Source organism: Lutjanus erythropterus, chromosome 14 (genome assembly GCF_056507025.1).
Source record: "Lutjanus erythropterus isolate fLutEry1 chromosome 14, fLutEry1.hap2, whole genome shotgun sequence".
Classification (NCBI taxonomy): Eukaryota; Metazoa; Chordata; class Actinopteri; order Lutjaniformes; family Lutjanidae; genus Lutjanus; species Lutjanus erythropterus.
In genome coordinates, this window is record NC_139330.1 from 16,625,478 (window position 1) to 16,649,119 (window position 23,642).

The following is a 23,642-nucleotide window of genomic DNA, read 5'->3' on the forward strand; positions in this document are numbered from 1 at the left end:
TCACTCACTGCCTATTGTTTTTGCTCTGGTTATTCTTTCTTTCTTTCTTCTCCTTCTTCTTATTCTTCTCCACTAAAAGTGTTTGTGCAGCAAAAACCACAGCACAAAAACAAACCAAAATTGGCAGTTGGGTTGCAAATTCCACTCACTACTCAGGGAAAAAGCACTCATTGACCTCAAGGTGGCACTAAAATGATTGTTTGCCCTTTTGCAATGATCTTAGAAACAGGTAGGCCATACAGCTCGCATCTTATGCTTTGTCCAATCACAGACCAGAATTCAGACACACACAGACAGTGGAACTGCAGGAGCTGAGGAAAGTGCCAGTGAACAGCTGAACCACATGAGCTGCCAGGATTTCCAGGAGGAGCTCTGTGCTCATCTCCTGGGTGTACCCTGGAAATCTGGGCCTCCACTGACACACACGCATGAACATGTCCCTGTCCCTGTCGTTACAGCCAGCGGACACAGACAGGAAAAGGCACAGAGAGCCAGTATGGGACAGCAACAGTGCACTCTGTGCAAAAGGAGCACTCCCTGGCAGTGTGAGAAGTGTAATGTGGGTCTGTGCTTACAGCTGGACAGAAACTGTTTCCTACATTATCACAAAGGCCCCAAAACACCTGGACAGTTATAAATAAAAGAGACAGTAAGAGAGACACTGAAAGCACAGGGGTGACTATATTTTTTTGTACATGTGTATTATAGTTGATAATTGAAATTTATGTTGTGTTATATTGTATTCATGTTGATTTTCACTTTCTGTTATAGTAAAAACCTGAAAAATCCAATTCCATTTTTTGTCTTTTTCACTTTAAACTGTTATTACATAGTCAAAACATACAGTGATGCATAAAAACTGAAAAAAGGGAAGCAAAGCAATTACTCATAGCATATGTTATGACACTTTTACAGCCAAAATAACAAAAATAATCCAGATGGCCTATGTTATGCATAGGTTTTAAAGGGTTAAGATATGTGTTCAAGAGTGTTGCTGCACGGATTCTGTCCAATCTCAGGTTATGACTCAGGCAATACATGAATTTTGAGTGATAACCGGTAAAACTGGGTGTGACTTATTACAATAAATCTGAATTTATTGACATTTCACAATCCAAACTTCAAAAAATCAGGCGTACTCCACTGAACTTTGACAAGCATTTGCTTCACTGCAAACTGTGTTCAATTCAAAACTCCATCATTCTGTATTTTTCAGAATACAAAATATCAATTAACTTCTATATCTCCATAAGTCTTCATTCAAATGCTCCCAAAATCAACGCAGGCATACTATCAAGTGTTCAGATCAGTTAAATTGTGAGACTACAGTGATATTTAAGCACAGACAAACTTATTTCTTTAATAAAAAGTTTTAACTGTGTAAGTAGAGGAAATTCAGCAGATTCAAACTGAATGAAAAAAGATGTGAAATGCATCCTGTCAGATGTAACAACAAAATACTTCTAATCTCGGATTATAAAGGTGCAATGCTTTTCCCGTACCTTTGAACATAATGTCTCTTTTCCAAAAATGAAAAGTAAAGTAGAGAAAAAACATTGTCTATTTGAGACAGACACATTAAAATTAAAACTGTACAACAGGTGAAACAGGAAATATAAACGTCCGGTCCTTTAGCAGTTTCCTTTGTTAAAATCTGGCCCTTCTAAAAAACGTAATTGAATGAGGCTGTTGTGTGAAACACAATGAAAAGTCAATACAGTACAATGTACAGTGTGAAGGTCAGGGAACGGTCCCCGCGGACGCCCACCGCTGTCATTGGTCGAAAAACAAAAGATATGTTCTTTGGTGGAATCTGATTGGCTGTGAAAACCAGGAAGTAGGGGAGTAACCAATCCACGGGATAAAAGTCCTCACCGGTGTGACAGCAACAGAGTGGTCTTCTTTTCTGAAGTGAGGAGTTTCCCCATAACATCCTCTGCATCCTTTTTCAAAAAGTATATTTTAACTATCTTTCATTAATTAAATTCAGAAACATTATAATCAATAATGGCTGCGTACAAATTAGTGCTGATTCGCCACGGAGAGAGCAACTGGAACCAGGAGAATCGCTTCTGCGGCTGGTTCGATGCAGATTTAAGCGAAACCGGGGAAAAGGAGGCAAAGAGAGGAGGACAAGCCTTGAAAGGTGAGGAAGAGAAACTCATTCATTTTGCTCCATTCATCCATTGTAATATCTCTGAAATACTGTGGGCCAATGCACGGCTACGATGATTGCATAACAGCCTCTGCATCAGACCACAGACTACACCGCCCCCCTGAACGTGCCAGGAAAGCATGGAAGATGTGCAAACGTGCAGAAGTGATGCCTTCATGTAGCTGCTGCTGGCACGGTGGACCATAAAGCAAGAGAGATTGTGTAGAGAAATGTAGGATCCTTCTTAATTATGAGATCCTCTAGGCCCTTTACCACAGAGCAACCTGCAACAAGGAGAAGAACCCCCTCTAATGTAAAGCAAAGCAGCTTGCGCTTTTCAATTGCGTTTAGTTTGCTTATGCATTTCAACTGACTTTATGCAACTAGCTTGCTCTATTTCAGCAAGAGAACAGGAAAAAAATCACAGTGAAGAGACATACTGTAAAGGCTCACTGATATACATAATGTACATGTGCTAAGAGAAGCATCAATAAGACTGCAGTGCAGCTAGATCTGCAGCTATTTTTTAATTAATCAATTTGTCAAGGATAAGAACATTCAGCAGCAACTGTTTTGATGATCGAAGCAAAAACATCAAGCATTGCTTGTTTCCAGCCTCTCAAAGGTAAATAATATGTTGTTTTGTTATCGATTAATATGTTGATTATTGTCATGATTTTGTCTATAAATTGCCAAAAAAAAAAAACTGTGGAAAATGCTCATCACAGTTTTTCTTCAAATTGCTTCTTTTGGCCAAACAAAACAAGTGCAAAACCCAAAGACTCTTGATTTACTATCATAAATGAATAAATCATAAATAAAAAAGCAGCAAACCTTACATATAAGATGCTGGAACCAACAAATATTTGATATTTAGCTTGAAAAATTATTGAAACAATTTATCAATTATCAAAATAGTTGGCAACTTATTTTCTTTTGATCAACTCATTGACAAAATCTAGAATTGTATCTTTTTTTCTTTTAATGGGCTACAATAATTGTATTTAGATTTCTGATCATCTGTAATAATACCATATTTGATGTGCTTATACCAATGTTCACAGAACATTTTTCCAATTTGAAAAAAGTGAATGCAAATTTGTCTCCCTCTTCCTGCCATTTTTCTTAATCTGATAAAAAACAACTTTAACTCTTTGTTTACAGAATTCAGCTGACCAAACTTGTTATTTCTGGGAGGCACTGTGGGAAAATTTACTCACTAAACAAGAGGGCAGAAAGAAACAGCCACCAAGTGGAATTTTCTGTTAACAGTTGCAAACAAAATGCATTAAACTCCAGTGTCTCTCACTCTCACAGATGCCGGCTTTGAGTTTGACATTTGCTACACCTCGGTGCTGAAGCGGGCCACCAGGACACTGTGGCTGGTCCTGGACAGCATTGACCAGATGTGGGTGCCAGTGCACCGGACCTGGCGCCTCAATGAACGCCACTACGGAGGCCTGACGGGGCTAAACAAGGCAGAGACGGCCGCCAAGCACGGAGAGGCTCAGGTGAAGATCTGGAGGCGCTCGTTTGATATCCCTCCTCCCCCTATGGGCCCAGACCATCCCTACTATGCAATCATCAGCAAGGTAAGATATGATATCTTCAGTACGTGCACACAACCAAGGAGCTCTGTTGGCCTGCGAGGAAAGAAATACTTCTGTATACATTGACCAACCGTCTGCACACAGGCATTACAAAGAAGAGGCATGCCTGCAGCTGATCTCTGCAGTCAGGTCCTGTGTCAGCTGTGTCGCCATGAATGAGTGAAATCAGCAGAAGTGACTGCAGTGAAAATAGCAGATTTGTGGTCATGTGTCTCAGTCTTTTTGTTCACAGCACAGTCTGCCTGATTATACAAATGTTTCACACACGTAACAGTGCAAATGTAATCTGTCAGCCACACCACACATTGGGGAAATATAGTCCTTTAATATTAGGTAGCATGGGCCCCAATCTTCTTACCTAATAGTGTGTCCAAGGTGAGTTAATATATGACTGGCAAGAATGAGGTCTGCTAGGCTCAAGTTCAAAGTTCAGTCAAGGTAGAAACAAAATGAGCAGAAGTCTGCGCAGACACAAGTTAAGATGTAGTAACAAGACAGTTGATTCTTTATTGCCTGTAAATGAGAATAAACGCAGGACACCATGATTCTTGATCACTATTCCAAAATAAATGTTCAATAGGTTAATATGAAAGAGAATCAAAGACAAAGACATTTATTTATTTTTTGCTGATTCCATTAGGGATCAGACAATATTTTTTTCAATACTGATTATTAGCCATCAGGGAGGCAGACTTAAGACCTCCACTCTACTAAATAAAAAAAAAAATGTACTTTTTAATTCACTAGGCTACATTTATTTTACAACTTTAGTTAGTTTCTTTCCAGATTTAGTTTATAAATACAAACTATAAATCAAGTATTATTCAATAATCGGTCTACCCCTCATCTCTACTCTGGTCTGTTATGTATTTTACATATTGAGATTGTCTTCCCTGCAGGATCGTCGCTATGCAGACCTGACTGAGGACCAGCTTCCTTCCTGCGAGAGCCTCAAGGACACAATCGCACGGGCGCTGCCCTACTGGAACGAGGAGATCGCCCCCCAGATCAAAAAGGGAAAGAGGGTGCTCATCGCCGCCCATGGAAACAGTCTGAGGGGGATTGTTAAGCACCTCGAGGGTGGGTGGTTACTTAAATTCTGTCACAAAGAACCCATGTTGTCAAGAACCTTGTTAAATGTTGTTGAACAAGATACACGTTCCCTAACCTCTGTATGTAACTGGTCTGTTTGTATGTGCTGCCACCTGTAGGAATGTCAGACGAAGCCATCATGGAGCTGAACCTGCCAACAGGCATCCCCATCCTCTATGAGCTCGACAAGAACCTGAAGCCGCTGAAGCCGATGCAGTTCCTCGGAGACGAGGAGACTGTACGCAAAGCCATGGAGGCCGTGGCTGCTCAGGGACAGGCCAAGAAGTAAAGCAACAGGAAAAAATGTCTCTGTATATGACAGTGTAGGTTTTCCCTAACAGCTGGCCTCAGATTAGTGTTCTTAATTTATTGTGGATTGTAATACATGACTAACTGTCACGTAGATTGTTGTCAAAGGCAACCTTACTCTACATGCACAGGGATAGAAAAGGGTGAACAATTTGGATATATTAGGACCATGGGAGCCACAGCTCTCAAGAGATTGTAAATAACTCTGACCTAAATGGTCCATTAATATTACAACTTTTAAGTATTGCTAATCAAGGTAAAGTTATATAACATAAAGATAAAGTTTCTTATCTAAATAATTGAATATTTAAGTATTATTCCTTTTAATAATTTAAACATTGCCACTTAAAATTGTTTATATAGTTATGATTTTTTGTATGAGATGAACAGAAGTCTTTAGCTGTTATGCATTATTCAAACGCACTGATGGTAGTAAGGACTTAACATCTGTGTGTGTCTGATCATGCTGACTGACATCACATCAATATAATTTATTGGATGACATAAATTAATTAATTTAATTTGCACTCAATGTATGAGGCTTTCTTAATATAAAGGGGACCACTGAAAATGACAGACAACCTATTTTTATCTCACTTTTCAAAGTATTTAACAGATGCATTCCACTAATGAAGGTATATGATCTTGCAATCTCTTGAGAGCGGTTAGGACAGCTAAACAGTCCTTTTCTATTATTTTCTTTGTCTATGAATTATAATTGTGCAGTGTCCTGGTGTGTTGTTGCTGTCTGTGATGTGTCTGACATTCTTCTCTTTGTGTTTCCTCAAATTTAGTCCAATTTTAAATGTGCCAAACATGGCATTGCTATCAGTATTGCACTGTATAAGTGATAAATCCATTATTTGGATTGTAGCTCCCCAGTTTCACAGTGTACCATTGTGAGGCATTACTGAGGATTAAAGGTCTAAATGTTGCCATTATCTTTGTTATTCTGTATGATGGCCTTTGGTCTCTCGTTGCCTCTTGGTGTCATTGAATTCATGTGCCTCTGACTCCTGTTCCTACAGTAAATGCTTACAGATGACCTCACAGCCCAATGAAGCTGCAGTGGTGGTTTAAGGAAAACAGATGCAATATCCCATTATGTCTTACAGTGTTGCCATGCTTTCTTTTTTAAATGTAATTCCCCCTGTGTTGGTCAAATGTACCCTGAAAGCTCTAATGTAATACATGTACATCTATGTACAAATCCAGTGTTTTTGTGTTTGCTTGTGTTGTCTGGAGTTGTATTTTAGTTTAGTTTCGTTAGTATAGTTGTAAATATATATATTTTTTCCTTATAATCATTTGAGTTACAAGCCAGCAGCAGGTTCAAGTAATGGTGGTCAGGTTCTTTTACTTCAACAGCATAATTAAATATTGTAAGTGTGATATAATTATAGTTTAATGAAATTCTTACAACCCTCTTGAACAAACAAATGGTAAATTCTGCCAAAATATAAATAATACTTACTTATTCTGAAGAAAGCATTTTATGCTAAAAAAAAACAAAACAAACAAACAAACAAAAAAACTACATAAACAAGTTCTCCCAAAAACCTCAAATATATGAGCAATGGTAGGAAAGGATTTCTCCCTGCTCACTGGAAGTAAACAACCATTTACTCTATAAAAATCTGCCATATTTTGTAAATACCCAAAGGTAAGAGGAATGGAAGCCCATTTCTGCTAATATGATGAAAAAAGATCATGTAAGTCATTACAGTGAGAAAATTCTTCAAAATAATGACTTAGTATCTCAAAATAATGACTTAATATGTCAGAATATTGAGAAACTTTCTCAAATAAATTACTTAGATACTAACTTAATAATTTATTTTTATTTTGAGATACTAAATCATTATTTGAGATGTTAAGTCATTTTTTTTTTTATTTTAAAATACTAATTTTGAGAAAATTTCTAATTATTTTGAAACACTGAGTAATTATTTTGAAATACTAACTTTTCTAGCGAAGTCGGCTTCGTCAGAAAAGATAGGACAAGTCAAAAAACTATTTTCTTCCGTGGGAAAATCAACATTAGTAAATCTCGGTGAAATGTCCCTTTAAATTAGAATACTGTCAGACTCCAAGTTCCACAATGCAATTCGCGATGTTACTGTGTTCAGTTGCAGGCCAGGCGGGAGAAGAGAAAAGGGATGAGTTTAGCTCTGGAGCTTTGATCCTTTAATTTGTCTCTGTCTGTGGTTGTAGACAGCCTGTCCGAACCTCAAAATGAGAAGAGCAACAGAAAATAAAGGAAACACTCGGTGAGAAAAACTACTGGACGCGTGACATGGATGTAACGTTACTGTCGCGTGAGCGAGCGGTTAGCCAAACAGAATACTTCCTGAAACAACCGCTTGCTAGTACTCAGTTTTGTAGTTAGCTTCAGCGTTAGTTAGCAATGCTACACTAAATTTAACCAGGCACCGTGAGGAAGATCGCCTTGTAAGCTCTGAAAATATTGCCAAGCTACTTTCGCCAGCTAATAACGCTGCTATGTTGTTAAAACCACATAAACATATTAATGTCTGTGAACCTTACAATATATCAACGGCTAGTGTTAACCTAGCTGACTGTCTTTGTGGTTGCTAGCACTATGCTCTGCTAATATTTGGGTTACCGTTACTTCGCTAATCCTACGTTTGTGTCTCATTGATGTTTTGTAGTGCTGCACAATAATTTACCAAAGTTAGTCCTCTGTATCTTCTAAATATGCACTGCTGGACCCGTGTTGTGACTTCACGTCGCACGTTGTGATTGGTAGTTAGGCAGAAACTGACAGCAGGTGTCTTCCTCCATTCGGCTATGATGGGACAACTTTTGTCAGGTTTTGTCGGTTTATCCTCTTATTTGAGTGCTTTATTGTCGTCTTGGAGATAAAGCTTTGATTATCTGAACATGATCAGTTTCCTCTTTCGGGATTTCTTACAGAGCACTTTCTGACTACTTTTCCCCGAAGAGTAAAGGTGGGTTATGATTCTGCATCCTCAAGTGTGTGAATGTAGTGTGCTGGTTGAGCTAATGTATGTATTTTCTTTCATTGTGCACAGGCGGGCAGTTTTTAAACATATTACTTGTTTTTATTGGGTATCTAAAAGTAAGATTTAAAAACGCAGTGTAGTACAGTAACGCTGTCATAAAGTATTGACGTTAAATGGAATAGTTCTGATGATAGTATTTTATATTTGCGTACGTGCTCAAATATCGTACATAAGTGACTTTTTGATTTGACTTATTTTTGTGGCCATTGCACATATTGTGGTGCTGAAACACAATTGAGTTGAGTTTGTTATATATCAGGCTTGGGTGATGTCAACAACAACCTCTCTTTATTTTCTCTCCCATACCTCAAATATGGAACTAAAGCAACAACTCTGTGGCACCTCTGAGGGGACACACTAGTCAGAAACAGAGGGCTTTTAAATCACAATGTTATGATGGTAGAGTGGTCAGTGACAGACTGATGTTATCCATCAGCTCAACCCTATTATATATGTTGTGTGAGAAAATTAGAAAGAAACCCTCCCACAAATGAGGCTTGTTTGTATTGCTGAAAATCTGTCAACTATTATGTAATAACAAGCTCTTATTTGTTTCTGCACCCTTATACAGCAGACCTGAGTTCCAGGGTTTGTTAGTTGTTAATATCCTGTGGTTTCATTACATTAATTGAAAAGAATTGCAATGACACAATTTGATTATTTTATCAACTTAAAGAACAACTTTAAAATATGTGACAGGAGCTCTTCTTACACCAGCTACAATAGAGAAGGAGGGTAAAGCTACTTCTGTACGGAAAATGAAAATAAACAAACACTACTAACAGTCAGTTGAATGCCACTGGAATCCGAAAGGGAAAATGTACAAAGCAAAATCTTTATTAGTAGTGACAGAATATAGAACGGTATGTGCTAAAATAATGTAACAGGAAGAAGTTCCTTGTGTCAGGCACCATGACTAAGATAAATGTCACATGACTGATGGATGAGTCACAGTTATATAGGTACATATATTATGGGTGCTGGCTGACAAATGACAACATATTAACATGTTGAGACCATAATTCACGAATGTTTCTTCTGTGTTTCAGTGAAGGACCTCTCACTCCAGCAGTGCTCCCTACCCCATGTCAGTTCTTTTCTCCAGGAGACTCCAATGAAACCCTCTCAGGTCCCTAACCAGCTTCCATATCCACCACCCAGGAGAATGTTGCCCCTTCAAAGCCCTGAGTTGTGCCATCGAGACAGACTGGGCCCACCACGACACACTCCTCATCATCAGGGACCATTCCATTCCTCAGGGTTTGTTCCAGGCAGCCCAGCAAACATTGGCTACTCAGCAAATAGGCCCCATCTCACACCAAGGGACAGAGTGGGTCCTCTACATCACTCGGTGCAACCTCCACGGTTTTTCAGCCCACAGCCTTTTCCAGTCAGCCCAACTAGCAGTGGAACTACACCTAATAGGCCACAGCCCCCTCCTCCTGGTATATTTCATCCTGCATCTCCTCAATTCATGAAGGATTTAAGCAACCACCCCCCATCCTCTCACTTCAGGAGAGATCAAGTGACTGAATCCAAGGTCATGTTGTCTTACCCAGGAAGTAAATATGTGACTGCACAAAGACAAGAATCAAACAAGGTATTGTTTTGTCTTTTTTTAGTCTGATCAATACTGAAATCTACACTTCTTTTTTAAAAGTATCTTGTTTATGACCTGATAATGAGACATAGCCTATGTAATAGCATTTGATTATCCAAAAACGACTCGATCACAGTAGCAGCCTGCCATATTGCATCATGCAAGAAGACTGTAACAACAAAAAGCGGCAATACAGCAAACTAATTTTACCACCTCAAGCAGAAGCAAGAATGTTGTTATCACAGAATAAATATTGTGATATTATTTTAGGGCCATATCGTCTACTTCTAGATCACAATAACATTTAATATACTGAGCAAACTTACAGATAATGCAATAAGAGCATGGAAAGAAAAGATGAATGGAGACACCAACTGTATGGTCACTGTTCATGTCAACAGTAGGGGTCTAGCCACTCGCTTGTACTTCATCCTCTACCGTATTGTCCCTCTTTTTCCACATTGTCTATCAACTACATCATAATTATTGGACTCAGTCTTGACAACTTTTTTGCCATTTTAGCAGTTTTTCAGACCCTCTTGGCAACTTAATTTCTAAAAAGTAACAAATTTAATAACTTATTCAGACCATCTGAAAAAAAGTTAAGAAATATATTCAAATATCTTATTTTGTAATTCATTCCCATGCATGCCACTTAGAGTAATGCGGGCCACTGGTCCTCTGCCAACAGTGCAGATGTCACAATGTGCACAGGCAGTCAGGTGTCACGTGTAGGGCAGGCAAGTCTGAGCTTCTGTCATTCTTTCCCCCATATCACTGGATTAGGATGTTTCTATAGCTTGTAAATATAGTAGGTTTGAGTTTCTCCCTTATTTTGTATTTTTTTCTTTACCTTTTCACTTGAAATAGTTATCCCTGTATTGGGTTTGTTATTATTTGGCTCAAGATTTCTTTGCCTATCTTCTATATGCCTTAAGATGATTGCCTTCTCGCTGCAACCAACACAACCATACTGCAGATTGCCCTGTTTAAATCTGTCAAAAATGACGGATGGCCTTCAGATTGTTCTGTCATTGTTAAAAACAATTCAGTTTAATGGAAAATATTTGATAAACCTTACCTAGACCTATATGATAGCAGTAATGTAATGATGAATTGTTGTGGCTGTCAATATTCACTCTGTTAGGCCCAATCCAGCGATGTGAGGAGTTCAGTACCTACTGTCCAGCTCCACAGGCCTCCTATGATCCCATCACTCAACACCAGAGCAGCTCAAGAAGTTTGCGCACTGCCACACTCAGACTCAGAGCCCCGGAGTCCTGGCAGCCAGTCCCCCCTGAAAGGCTATCAGCCCTCACAGAGTACCCACTCATCTGACAGGAGTAGTGCTTCCAGTTTACCCATCATTCACAGCCCTGTAGCGCCTCGCCAGGTAAAGTTTGTTTATGTTTAATGAAACTTCAAGTAAAGGGCTTTAGTAACAAGCCAGTCTTGTGGGCTATGGGCCAGTGTAATGTACATTTCGTCAGAGCATGGTGACTTTCTGTCAGCCTTAATAATAGGATTTTTAAAACAAAGATGCAGGTGATATAGCTTTATAATAATACTGAATTGTCATTTTGTTTCAACTTTTCTGACATCAGTTTCATGTTAGCCGTTTCCTGTTTGGTAGATGTTATTTTGTCCCTAACTAATCAGTAGCAAGGGATTTATCCATCCCATTAATGTAATTTCCGACGTACATTATTTATGTGTTTACTTTTTTATACTAAGTCGAAGAAGTGATCTGTGTCTCATCTCCTCCTCCTGTTTGCAGGTCAGCTCACAGATCAGTTTGACCTTCAGTGTGTAGAGATAATTAAATCAAAGTATCCCCCTTTCTGTGAGAAGCCTTTATCTTTTTGCTCTCACATGCATAGATTAGGAAACTCTGTCTCTATAGGAAGAAAGACAGATAAGACATCCAGGTGTAACTTTGTTTGTATTGTTTAAGCAGACAGAAACCCCTCCCACAGACTCTTCACTTCTCCTTAACACTTTTTGTCTTTTCTGCAGTGTTTATTCATGGGCAAACTGTAACGTTTATTGTACATTTACTGCCACTAGACAACCTCACTGCTAAACTTTGCTCTGATCAACAACACTTGTCTGCTCTGAGTGCAGCCACCGGTGCTCTATTTTTCCTTCTCTCTCTTTCTTCAGCCACACTCAATACACACACAACAGTGCAGATGTCACAATGTGCACAGGCAGTCAGGTGTCACGTGTAGGGCACACATTGTGTGTTTGCCACAATCACATGCATTATGTTGATTGAAAAATAGATCAGAAATATTCACACATATTGAAGGAAAAATGCATACTGCACAGAAAGTTTGGCAAAGTTTGGACACTTTGAAATGTGCGGACCAGACAGATCCTATATAGAAAGACAACTCTGCATTGCAGGAAGGATGTTCTCGTGCAAATGCGATGCTGACACGAAGTTTGCCGTCTAGACCATGTGTAACATAACAACATGGTGTCCCATCCTGCTGTCTCACCCTTTTAACACGTGGTTTTGCCTGTGTTACTACCTCTGCTGACGGCTTAAAAGCATAACAACAATATCTAGCCCACTGTGAGTTCATACATTTTATACAGACCGGTGAGGTAAAATATGGGTGCAACATCCCCACCTTGAACAGGCTGTGTAATGAGAGCTAAAGCCAAAAGGATCTCTGTTAAAGCAGTATTCACTTTTTTCAGTCACTGCTTAGAGGGGTATGACAAATGACAATCTATCAATAAAAAGGAGTGAACTGTTCTCTCTGTTTTCTCAGAGTGTGCATATTAAGATTATAAATGAACCCTTGTGCCATACTCAGAGCATTATTAGAGGTGTGAGAATATGTATGAGATTTTCGTCTTGTTCCTCTGTGGCGGAGTTGAATTGCAGAACTGCCACAAATTCAGCACAGAAGCTGTGGTAGTGGTTGCAAAATATGAAGCTTAAAACTCTTTATTTCTGTACGTTACAACAAGATGTATAGCTGCGCATGCTTCCATAAAAAGATGACATTTCCATTTTTAATTCCGCCCAGAAATCTCTGACTGGCTTGGTGGTTTTTCTACTCAGAAACGCACACTGTCAATAAACACAAGACCTAATGAAGATGTTAGCAGTGATTGAGAGGTGTGGGGCCAGGCTACAGCTGATTGGTCACAAGACAGCAAGCCTTGGATAAATTAAAGAGCATTTGCCGGGTGTTTTTGTAGTAAGTTAACTGATGTTTATTTTTAACTGGTTGTCTCTTGGAAACATGCTTGTGTGAAAATGTGAAAACATATGACCCCAGTGTAGCTCAGTCTTTGGTAGTTTGAGATACATTATAATGCTGCTGTTACTGTTAAAAAATCACTAAAGGAAGTCACTTTTTTCTTTTTTAGGACCAACAACATAAACGAACACCTTCAAGTGAGAACTTAATTCCAGGTAATACTGTCAAAGTAAATGACTACACTGATAAATATCTTTGCTTCTGAAGCAGTGAACATGAAATTCGGGTATAAGTGTTTAGGTCAATTCACATTGCTTTCTACAAAATTGTTGTTATTATTCCATTTTTTTTGTAGTGCTCCCATGCAGATATTAACAGCTCTGCCCATTACTCACTTTCCACTTCTTACTCATAAACCTGCACACTTTAACCTTGTTGACACTGCTGTGACAGCACATATCAGGTGTTGAGTTTGTAAAGTCATTGACATCTTGTACTTTAAACACACTGAAAATATCAACATGTATGTAATGTGAATTCACTGTACTTGCCTGTTGAACAAAGATGGCACAGAATTGTCAACTGGTCTGGTGCGTATTTACATTGTTCAGTAGCAGTATGAGGATAATCTCCAGCAACAGTGCCATGTTTAATGTTTCACTACAGTCCACCTAAACAGATCTAAAAATCAGAATTTCAACTAGCAGCTTTAATGTTCCATAAATTTCCTTTCATTCTTTATCATTTATATTCATGTTTTCTCTGCTACAGTGTTCACAAGAATCAACATGAATATGAGCTTCAACTGGTGATAGTTACATTAGAAACTGTTACTTTTTCTTGGTAAAAGATTGGAATTTTTACATGGCAGCATAGCAAAATTCCACTAAACACTAACACTGGAAGACATTAAAAATGAACATTTGTAAAAGATAATATATATTTTTGTGTCTTTTTCTGTTTCCAGCAGTGGACTTGAATTACTCGCCTCAGAAGAGGCGCATGGAGTTTGAGGATTGCATTGACAGCGCCAAGAAATTGTGTCTTCAGGGTGAAAACTCTGGCAAAGCACAGACACCAAAACCCACTGTTTGCAACTCACTCAGCACTTCACTGGTGTCTCAGCCATCATTGGGTCATTCTTCAGTCTTGGAACTGTCACCCAAAACCACAGATGGCCTTCTGTGCACAGAACCAGCATGTGGTGAATCAACCTACTTGGAACCATCATCCACATTTAAAGCCAGCCAGTCATCCTGTGTGTCACTGACACCCAAATCTTGTCTAAAGAAACGACCACCAATGGGGGCAAAGCAAGCCTATATGAATGCCTCTCAAGGTACTGCTGTGATAGAGTTAAGATCGCCTACAAAGCTATGTGAAGAAAGTTTGAAGAAAAGAAGCGAGGAAAATAATGAAAGGGATAAATCAAACTCTTTTTTATACTCCGAGGGTCCACAGAAAGACACTAGTAGCTTGCTTCATGTTCAATTAGGCAGCCGCCATTCTGGTCCTAGTCACTGTAGTACCTCAGTCTTACCAGTCAGGACACCGAGCAGAGGTAATCAGATGGGGGAGAGCCGAAAGTCAGACAGCACTACTTCCAAAACAGCCTCAAAACCAAATTCAGGTTCTCAGGGTTGTCGCACAGAAGAACGGAACAAACTTTCCCGCCCACGAAAACCTGTTGCAGTCCCTGACGATATAGATGACCTTTTCACCCCTGATCCCTTGACCTATGTGGTCAACCCTCGCCATAAGACTGCAAAGCCCAAGATAGATAGTGTAACGGTCAAATCAGGCACCTCAGAGAAAACATCCAGCGCTGTGTCCAGCTCCAGTACCACAGTTACTGGATCCTCGTGTCGCAGAACAGAAAACATCATAGCAACTGATTCTCCTCATTCAGTGGACACTGAAGTCTTGTCCTTGCCATCAGCATCCTTGCCAACTATAACTTTAGAACGGGTAAAACTTGAGAACTTAAGGTCTTTTGCCCCTAAAGAAAGCAAACTCAAAAACAGTCCCGTCACTTCATTGGGCATGCAGTGTGAAGATGAAAATGTCAAATCTGAACAGAAACACACATCTGTACTCTCCAACAACGTGAGACCATGCGCTTTAGATGCTCACACGGCTGCCTTTAAAGAAACTTCTACATCTCATTGTTCTGAGTCTCCACTGCATGAGAGGCAGACAATTGAAGAGGGAAGAAAGTTGGTGAATGAAGAGGATCCTATAGATGTGGAGCTGGGCCTGAGCTTTGCGTTAGATTTGGATCTAACCCAGAGCACCCATAGCAATAGCAGTGAGGAGGAGCAGCTGCTTTCCTTGCAGGAGATGATGGACCGTGTTACCAAGCTCCCAGATACACCAGAGAAGGGAGCTTTCTCAGAGCCTAGTACACCAGGACATCACAGCTGCCCATCAAAAACTGTAAGCTCAACATGGCTTGTCTTTATTGTACATAAAGGTATGAATATATGATAATAATATCACTGAGCTAAAGGACATTTTGACTGTTGTGTTTCCCCCAGCAGCCGTTGCCATCCACCACAAAGACAGGCATCTACAAGAACAACCTTGATCAAATGCTGAAGGAAATAAACAATAATAAAAGGTATATTGTGCAAAAAATGTCACTTGTTACTTTTAAATTCGAGCTACTGTAGCTGCTCATGCAATGAGATAACTTTCTTCACGTACTTTTTATCCATCAGAGCTAAAGAGATCGAAACACAACTTCTAACTGCATGCAAAGAGGACCTGTTGAGAATAGCTGAATATGAAGAGGCTGAGGAGAACCGGGAGGAGGGCATCTCCACTGAACACCAGTAAGGCATGCAGAAGCTCAGTATACTGTGTCACTGGATTGCAGTCCTTGCACAGTAGGTGACTGTAATCTGTGGGGTTTTTTTGTTTTGTTTTGTTATAATTCATTTCCCAGGGAATTCCTGCAGCGCTATTCATTAATGTCCAGTGCAATCAGGGAAGTGCCCCCCGGTGAAGTAGTGTTTGACCTGGAGAAATTTGGCCGAATCTTCAACCATGATACGCTGCAGCTCAGACAATGCATGGTCAATCCACAGGGGACAGCACAGAAAACGCTTCTTTGGTGAGTTGTGTTTTTTGCCTGTGTTATTGTGTGACTTTTGGTGTTTTAAAAAGTTCAAAACTGATCAAGGCAGGGGTAGACGAGAGGTGAAATGTCTGGTTGCTCTGAACCTAAGAATGTATTGGCATTTTTTGGTTAAACAAAATGTCAATTTCTTGACCATTCCTTCCTGTAATTTTATCACTTAACAGTCTGAGTCTGTTAGTGACAAAACCATACAAACTTTAAGTGGACTTACATTGATGGCGCACAGTTTGCCAGAGTGATTATGCTGCTTCTCAGTTTTGTTTCCAGCTGCTGCAGCAGCCTTGTTCAATACTGGACCGGCTTGAAAAATACACAAGTTATCCTTTTATGCTCACAAGGGAACAATGAACCCTTCTGATTTTAATAAAACTGGCAAGGTAATTCTTCTTCCATCCAGCGCTATACTTTATACTCTAGGATGTGTTGAAAAGTGTTTTAGACTGTTAGTTTTTCAAAATGATTAACTCCTTTAATATTTCTCTCTTTTTATGTTTCCTTGCCCTCCATCAGGTCCAGCCCTGCTCAACTAAGATTGCATCTCAATATTGGATTGTTCCAGGAGGCTTATGACTGTCACTCACCCTGTCCGGCTCAGGTTACCCGTTTCTTGTTCAAGGTAGGCTCCATATTCTCACCTGTAACATGTCAGTGGTGATTCTTTTTTCTCCAAATGTGTGTGCTTTGGCAGTAATTTTTTGTTGATCTTGCCAGATGATGTCCGTCCATAGTGAGATGATGGTATCTGAAAAGATACTACGGGCCCTCTGTGACATCGCCTGCACTGCTGCTTATCAGATAGGTCAGTGTCTTTTTTTTCTTTGCCCACAAGCTTTTGTCACTATTGTTGGGACATGTCCAAGAGACAGTTCAGTTAATTGAAGTGGGGTTGTATGAGGTATTTACCAGCCAACTGCTCTCCATTGGTGAAACACTGTTTTACAAAGCAAACTCATGATGATATTACCTGTTACTAATTAATGTTTATGTGCCAAACAGGTGTCTTTTAAGCAGTCTACAGTTTTCCTAGTCTTTTGTTACAACTTTCCCACCTTGTTTTAAATAAGAAGCATATATTTCCAAAAATCCAATGAAGTTGATGAGGTAAAACATAAAATATCTTATCTATGTACTTGTTTTCATTTGACTGTATGGGTTAGCAATAATCACATTTTGTTTTATTTATGTTTTACACACCTTCCCATCTTTTTTGGAATCAGGGTTGTATATTTTAATATGCTTAAGCAACAATATGTTTTGCTGCTGATCCTGTCCACAGCAGTGCATACTTAGCTTCGGTGCTGTTACTCCTCCCTGCTTCTCCAAACTGGGGGCATGTTGACAGACATCTATTGTAGGTACTACACCTGACAAGTGCCTCATACAGCCCTACTTGAAATAATGTGAAATATCCCTTTAACGTGTTTTTTTCCCCTGTGTGTATGCTTTCTCAGTGGAAAATGGAAACCAGGAGTTTAAAGTGTGGGTGCCCAGTTTGGCCGATATAGCCCTCGTGATGATGAATATGGGAGTTGCGTTTGTTAGTCTGTTTCCTTTTGAGGATCTGCAGCCCCCATTCACAGAGGGAGATTTGCTGTAAGTAATGTTTCTGTTTATCAGATTACTCAAGAATTTCCTCAAAGCTTAAGATGTGATCTTAAAGTTGTTTATTTGATGTCTTCTTAATTTCATGTAGTTAAATTTCTGTGTGTTTTTTGTAGGGAGGACATCTATATGAAATGTGAGAGTCCTTCCAGTAACAAGGAACAGAACTCTTTTCCTGAACACAACTGCAGCAACATCTTGAAGGTGAGATGCAGTAAGATACATATGTCTGACAGGAACAGCTTGCTGTCATCTCTGTGAGAAAGTTTGTCAGAGAAAGCACCATTCAGATCATTCACTTCTGGGTTGTTTCTTCTGTGTTCTTGCCTGCAGTACCTGTCTTACTGTATGGGCCTCTGTCCAAAAGCGTACAGCGACGATGAGCTGCTGTTGCTGCTAACTGTGGTGGGCAGGGTGGGCCTGGACACACGGCTCATCCTTCAGTCCAGTGTGGAGCTCTACCCTCTACAGTACAAAATTGTCAACAACATCAGGGACTGGGACACCATGGTCAGTTCATATGTACCTCTAGTCTAAATCCTTGATTTTTAACAGTTGTGGAGGAATAGTGAGAATCCTAAATTCATATTAGAGCACAAGTTTGCATTTTTGCTGTTGTATTTGCAGCCATGGCTTTCATGAAAAAACCTGGAAAAGTTTTTGAAAAACATGAAATCCCAGAAGGTTTTGGGAAAAAAAATAAATATTTTAATGGAGTTCAGTGAGTATCAGCTTTAAACATGACCTGTGTATTTTTGATGTCACTCCACATTAAACCAGACAAGTGGTGCACTTGTACCCTACACTCACAGTAAACTAGTAGTATGATGTCTGTCCTGGAATGATGCCACACATGGACAATATTTGCTATAGTAAAGACCAAGTAAAATGTTGATTGTGTGGGGAAATATTCAGCATTTGGATCAGGGAAGAGACAGTGCTGTAAGAAGATTGACTGTGGATTTATCATACACTGTGTGTCTGATATGAACCAAAAGAGTTAGAGAAGCAGTGAGACCTCAGCTAACCTGTGCTTCAGCAGACAGATATTGAGCTGTTTTAGTCATCATTTCTTGCTTTTGGGCTTCAGTTATGTGTCATGAATTGCGTCTCTGTCTCGCCGATTTCTGTGTGCAAACTTTCTTTTTTCTCTCACTTCACCTGAAGTTTTTTTTTTTACGTTACTGAAAGAGATCCCCATACAATAACTTATCAGCATCCTAGTAACAATAGTTGAACAAGAGAGATATTATTGTTTCATATAAAAACTGTTGGCTCTGTCTCTACAGTGTTGTGAAGTGTCTTGTATAAGGAAAATTGTGTCCAGAACAACTGAAGCCCAAAATTTCTGACTAGATTGTTATAACGTAAAATATAATTAACTATTAATTTATGTCAAACATGAATAGATTAAAACATTTATATCCATTTTCATGGATTCAGCACACAGTGAGCTGCCCCAATTTAGAAAAAATAACACAGGAATTCCACACTGAGTGCATCATTCTTCACATCGAGCAGATTTTGACAAAATAGTAGCTGTGAGCTCCGGCAGCTGTGGCACCACCACTGTGCTCGCTCATTGCAGCGCAATCGTTTGTTCATCAGGCTGCTGCTGTTTGCAAAACAATGACCACTCCTCACAGCAAGAGAATCCTCCACACTCTATCACAAAACAAAATTCAATTTCAGATGTTATTTTCATAAACTAAGCATCAACATAGATGATGATACCACACAGGGTTTTCCAGCAGTGTGTTTGTTGTTGCCCTTGTCTCCTGGTGGCCAGGTGGTAGCCTGTTTTTGTACTGTTGTTTCCACAGACACTTGATAAGATCATTTTGAATTATTGCCCATTCTGACTGTGTACAAATGTACTTTGCTTTATTGTAGTTAATTTATTATATGTACTTTTCATGCATACATAGAAATCACTTAATGTTCATGAAAAATGGCTTAATGTCATGGAAATACACTGGCCAAAATGTGTGGACCCTTATTCTCTTGTGGTTGTATTTTTTTTTTTTTTTTTACTAAATTAATTGTTTATTATTTATTTAAAATGTTTCCAGATGCCCAGAATCTGTCTGGCCCTCACTGATCTGACAGATGACCACCACAACATGTGCCTTCTAGTTCAACTGCTGCCTGATAACACACGTGGAAAGTAAGTCCTTATATCTGTTTTTCTGTCTCTGATTGCCTTGTCTCTATTTTTTTTAACATACAGTGGGTGTTTGTTTTAAGACATTTCTTTTTATTGTGTTCCTCTTAAAATGGTACACATTAAAATTAATGCACTTTTGTTCATACAGGCAATTACGTCGCCATCTGAGCCTGTCCATGATTTCTAAGCTGTTGGATGGAAATTGTACTTACAGACCCAAAGAGACAGAGATTCAGGTATTGTGTGCAATCTAAATAAAGTTTTCTTTTATATCTTTTATTTCATTTAGGTTATCTAAATGACTATTACAATCTAATTAACATCTTCAGTAATCTATAGTTCTCCATTTCCTTCTTCTCTGCCATGCTCAGCTCTCTGAACTGAGGCCTTACCTGCCCCGTATGCAGCCCTCCACTCTTCTGCGAGGCATGCTGAACTCCAACAGGAGTCAGAAAGATAAAGAAGACATGGCCACCCTCGACCAACAGGTGAGCATGTGGTCAGTCCTTTGCACTTCAAAATGTTCTGACCTAAAATTCAATTTAGAGAGTTCTTGTCTTGTTTTTCATGTTTGTCTTTTTTATATGTGTAAGTAAAAGATATTATATTCACAGAATGATAACTGAATGTTTTTATCTTGTGTCTCAGTCCTACTACCTCTGCTACAGCCTTCTGACCTTGGCAAACGAAGCTTCTAATTTTCAGTTCTTCCCGGCTCACCAAAAGGTATAACTTAAATCCCTTCCTGTGTGTTTTTTCCTGGTTTCAAGTGTTGGGCAATTGGTTATTAATCGGCTAATTTATCATGGGGGATTTGGTATCCTTTTGCCTGTGAGATGCATGTTAATGTTGCTTTTCCTATTTCTTCTGGCACGTAGGAGCAACTGCTGTTTCTGTGTGCTGAGCTAGAAACGCATGTTAAGTGTGACATCAGAGAGAGCGAGAAATGTCTTTACCGGAGCAAAGTGAGTATGATAACAAAAAGAACTTAAGGTATTGGTGTGTGTCTGTGTTTTGAAGTAGATCCAGACTGGGTACAAAAATCTACATAAAACAATATAAATCTACAATAAACACATTCCTGCATGTTATCAGATTTATCACAGGAATAATTTTTAAATATCCAATAAAATCTGCTTGAGTTATTTTTCATCTGTTCACTGAAAAGTTAGTTTAGATCGCATAATTTCATGCTGCCCCTTGGCTTGAAGTAAATGGTAATACATGTAATAAATGGGCTGCAACTCAAGATTATTTTCTTTATAGATTAATCTGGTGGTAATTTTCTTCATCTAAGAATCACTTAGTATAACAGAATTTGAGAAAATAGTGGAAAATCACATTTTTCTAGAGCCTAAGGTGCTGTCTTTACATTGATAATTTTGTTCAAGAAACAGTCCAAAACCCCAAAATATTCAACTTACTATCATAGAAGACAAAGAAAACCAGCAAATATATACACCTGAACAACTGAACAACTGGTATTCTGCTCTTTTTTTATTAAATAATGACTTTATAGTCATTTTCTTTTGATCAATTTATTAACTAATTGTGTCAATACTAAATGGAGTTGTTTTGCCCCAGTTCTCTTCTGCCTGTGTTTCTGTGCAGCACTTAACTTCACTGTTATGCCATTGTAGCTCTGCAGGGTAGCATTTTTTGGGTATTTGTTTATCCTCTCAGAAACTGAGAGTTTGTACAAGATTTAAAAAATATTCTAGAAGCAGAACATGCAATACTGGGAAAACCTCCAGATTAAAAATATTTTTTCATACTCCTTAGAATTGCAGCTATGAAGCAAATAAAAGAATTAATGCATTTTTTTTTCTCTTTTATTCCCTTCTTCTCTTGAAGAATGGTGTTACTTAAACAATGTGCACTGTTCCTCTCCCTCCAGGTGAAGGACCTGGTGGCCAGGATCTACACCAAGTGGCAGATGCTCCTTCAGAGGACCAGGCCTCTCCATGTACAGTAGTTGCATTCTCTTACATGAATATTCTTCCTAAAAGATAAAAGTAGTAGTCAGTTCAAGAATCCTCCAATAAAGCCAAAAGATTTTAAAATCTGATTTATGATCTTCCTCCTGCAGGGTAAGTTGTATGATTATTGGCAGCCGTTGCCTGTGGATACATCGATGAGCAGCCAAGAAGAGCAAGAGATGAACAACGGTGATAATGGAGAGGAGCCTATGATGGAGCAGGAGAATGAAGAAGAAGCCAGTGGAACTGAAGAGAATGAGGTTGTAACGGCCGCCGAAGACAAGGAGAAAGGAGAAGGAGATGATACGCTGGATGAAACCAAGGAAACAGAGGACAACACAAAGCCAGAAGAGATGGCAGCGGACGATACAATGGATAAGACAAATGAAACGGAGGAAGCAACAGAATTGGTTCATGGGGAGTTGAACCAAGTGATGGCAGAGGTGGAGCCTCAGGTACACAAGGAGTCTGAAGTGATGGATGAGCAAACGGAGCGTGCTGAGGTGGAGACGGAAAACCCTGGTTGAGACAGAAGAAACTTCTTAACCTGACCTGGTAGCAGGATGTGATTTAGTGTCATAAAGATTTTTTATTTGTTTTCAGGGCTTTGTAGCCATACTTGCCTTAATGTTAAGCTCAATTTGCACTGTTTGCGTATTGCTGACCCCAAGTTTAATTGTCAATACAAATATTACTTGTATATTTATGAATAAATCTATTTTAGAAGAGTCACAGTTCACAAAGGTTGTTCAGGGCTGCTGCCTTACTCTTTTTGGTTAGTGCTGCACCATAAACAAAATACTGATTTACTGTATATTTGCAGATACATGTTACCTTGTTTGTTGATTTATTGTTATAATTCCCGTTTTGTTTAGTGTGTGTGTTTTTTAATGATAAAATTACTTTTTTTATAGCTGTTGCTAAATACAGAAAATAAACTTAATTTACATGTTAAAATTCTTTGTTTCATTCATGAAGCATCTCAGGCAAAATGTAACCTACTCCCACCATTATTACCAATATTAGTGTTATTTTTAATAATCTTATGGTTCCATCCACAACTGGCAAATCCATGAAGACAAAATTCTTTTGCCAAAATGCCACTCAATTGATTTGAAAGTGATTTATCGTGTTGTCCTCTGAGTAAGCAGTGATCAATATATTTGAATTTTTCAGTGACGTGAATTATTTGTTTACCATAGAAGAGGATTTTGCATTGAACTTAGAGTAGGTGTGTATGTATCTGTGAGTTAAATATGGTCTGAAGAAAGTATTATTGAAAGAAATCACAGAATGTGTAAAATTGATGGTTAGCATTAAGCTTCATTTATCGTTTTTGATAAAACCCATATGTAATTTGCATTAAAAAACAGTACTCTCTAAATATAGTATTTAGATCACTATATGGTTTGAGTTGACTTCTAATATGAACTTTAGTTATGTAGTTATGAGTTAATTCTAAGCTTGTATCAAGTGAAGCTTGTGTGTCAGTTGATTTTGGAAAGTCACTTGCACTAAGCTAATATCAAACAGCTCATTTTCAAACCTTAAAGCTGACTTTACATGGCAATCAACTGAGCTCCACTGTTAGTTTTTATTTAATTACCTCATAGATAAACTCCCTCTTCACATGGTGTCTGTCACTCAAGTCACCCTTTGTGCAACACAGATAGAGGAGGAGCCATAAAACTACATTTTGCATTATCTCCAGAGTTTGC

The 23,642-nt window shown here is 38.9% G+C and overlaps 2 protein-coding genes across 2 annotated transcripts; both read left to right on the forward strand.

The window, feature by feature from the left end:
• The first annotated feature begins 1,862 nt into the window (after positions 1-1,862).
• LOC146315400 (phosphoglycerate mutase 1) lies at positions 1,863-6,380 on the forward strand. The gene is made up of 4 exons (XM_084735983.1): positions 1,863-2,146; positions 3,473-3,747; positions 4,665-4,845; positions 4,977-6,380. The coding sequence occupies exons 1-4, from the start codon at positions 2,008-2,010 to the stop codon at positions 5,144-5,146; spliced, it is 765 nt and encodes a 254-aa protein (XP_084592109.1). The 5' UTR covers positions 1,863-2,007; the 3' UTR covers positions 5,147-6,380.
• A 902-nt stretch (positions 6,381-7,282) lies between these two features.
• Positions 7,283-22,881, forward strand: slf2 (SMC5/6 complex localization factor 2). The gene is made up of 21 exons (XM_084736063.1): positions 7,283-7,436; positions 8,104-8,138; positions 9,263-9,813; positions 10,961-11,206; positions 13,204-13,249; positions 14,002-15,470; positions 15,572-15,654; positions 15,755-15,868; positions 15,982-16,149; positions 16,687-16,792; positions 16,888-16,975; positions 17,628-17,769; positions 17,895-17,982; positions 18,112-18,288; positions 19,851-19,945; positions 20,094-20,181; positions 20,317-20,433; positions 20,594-20,671; positions 20,824-20,910; positions 21,843-21,911; positions 22,035-22,881. Exons 1-21 carry the CDS (start codon positions 7,402-7,404, stop codon positions 22,449-22,451), a joined length of 4,299 nt encoding a protein of 1,432 aa, XP_084592189.1. The 5' UTR covers positions 7,283-7,401; the 3' UTR covers positions 22,452-22,881.
• The last annotated feature ends 761 nt before the right edge of the window (positions 22,882-23,642 follow it).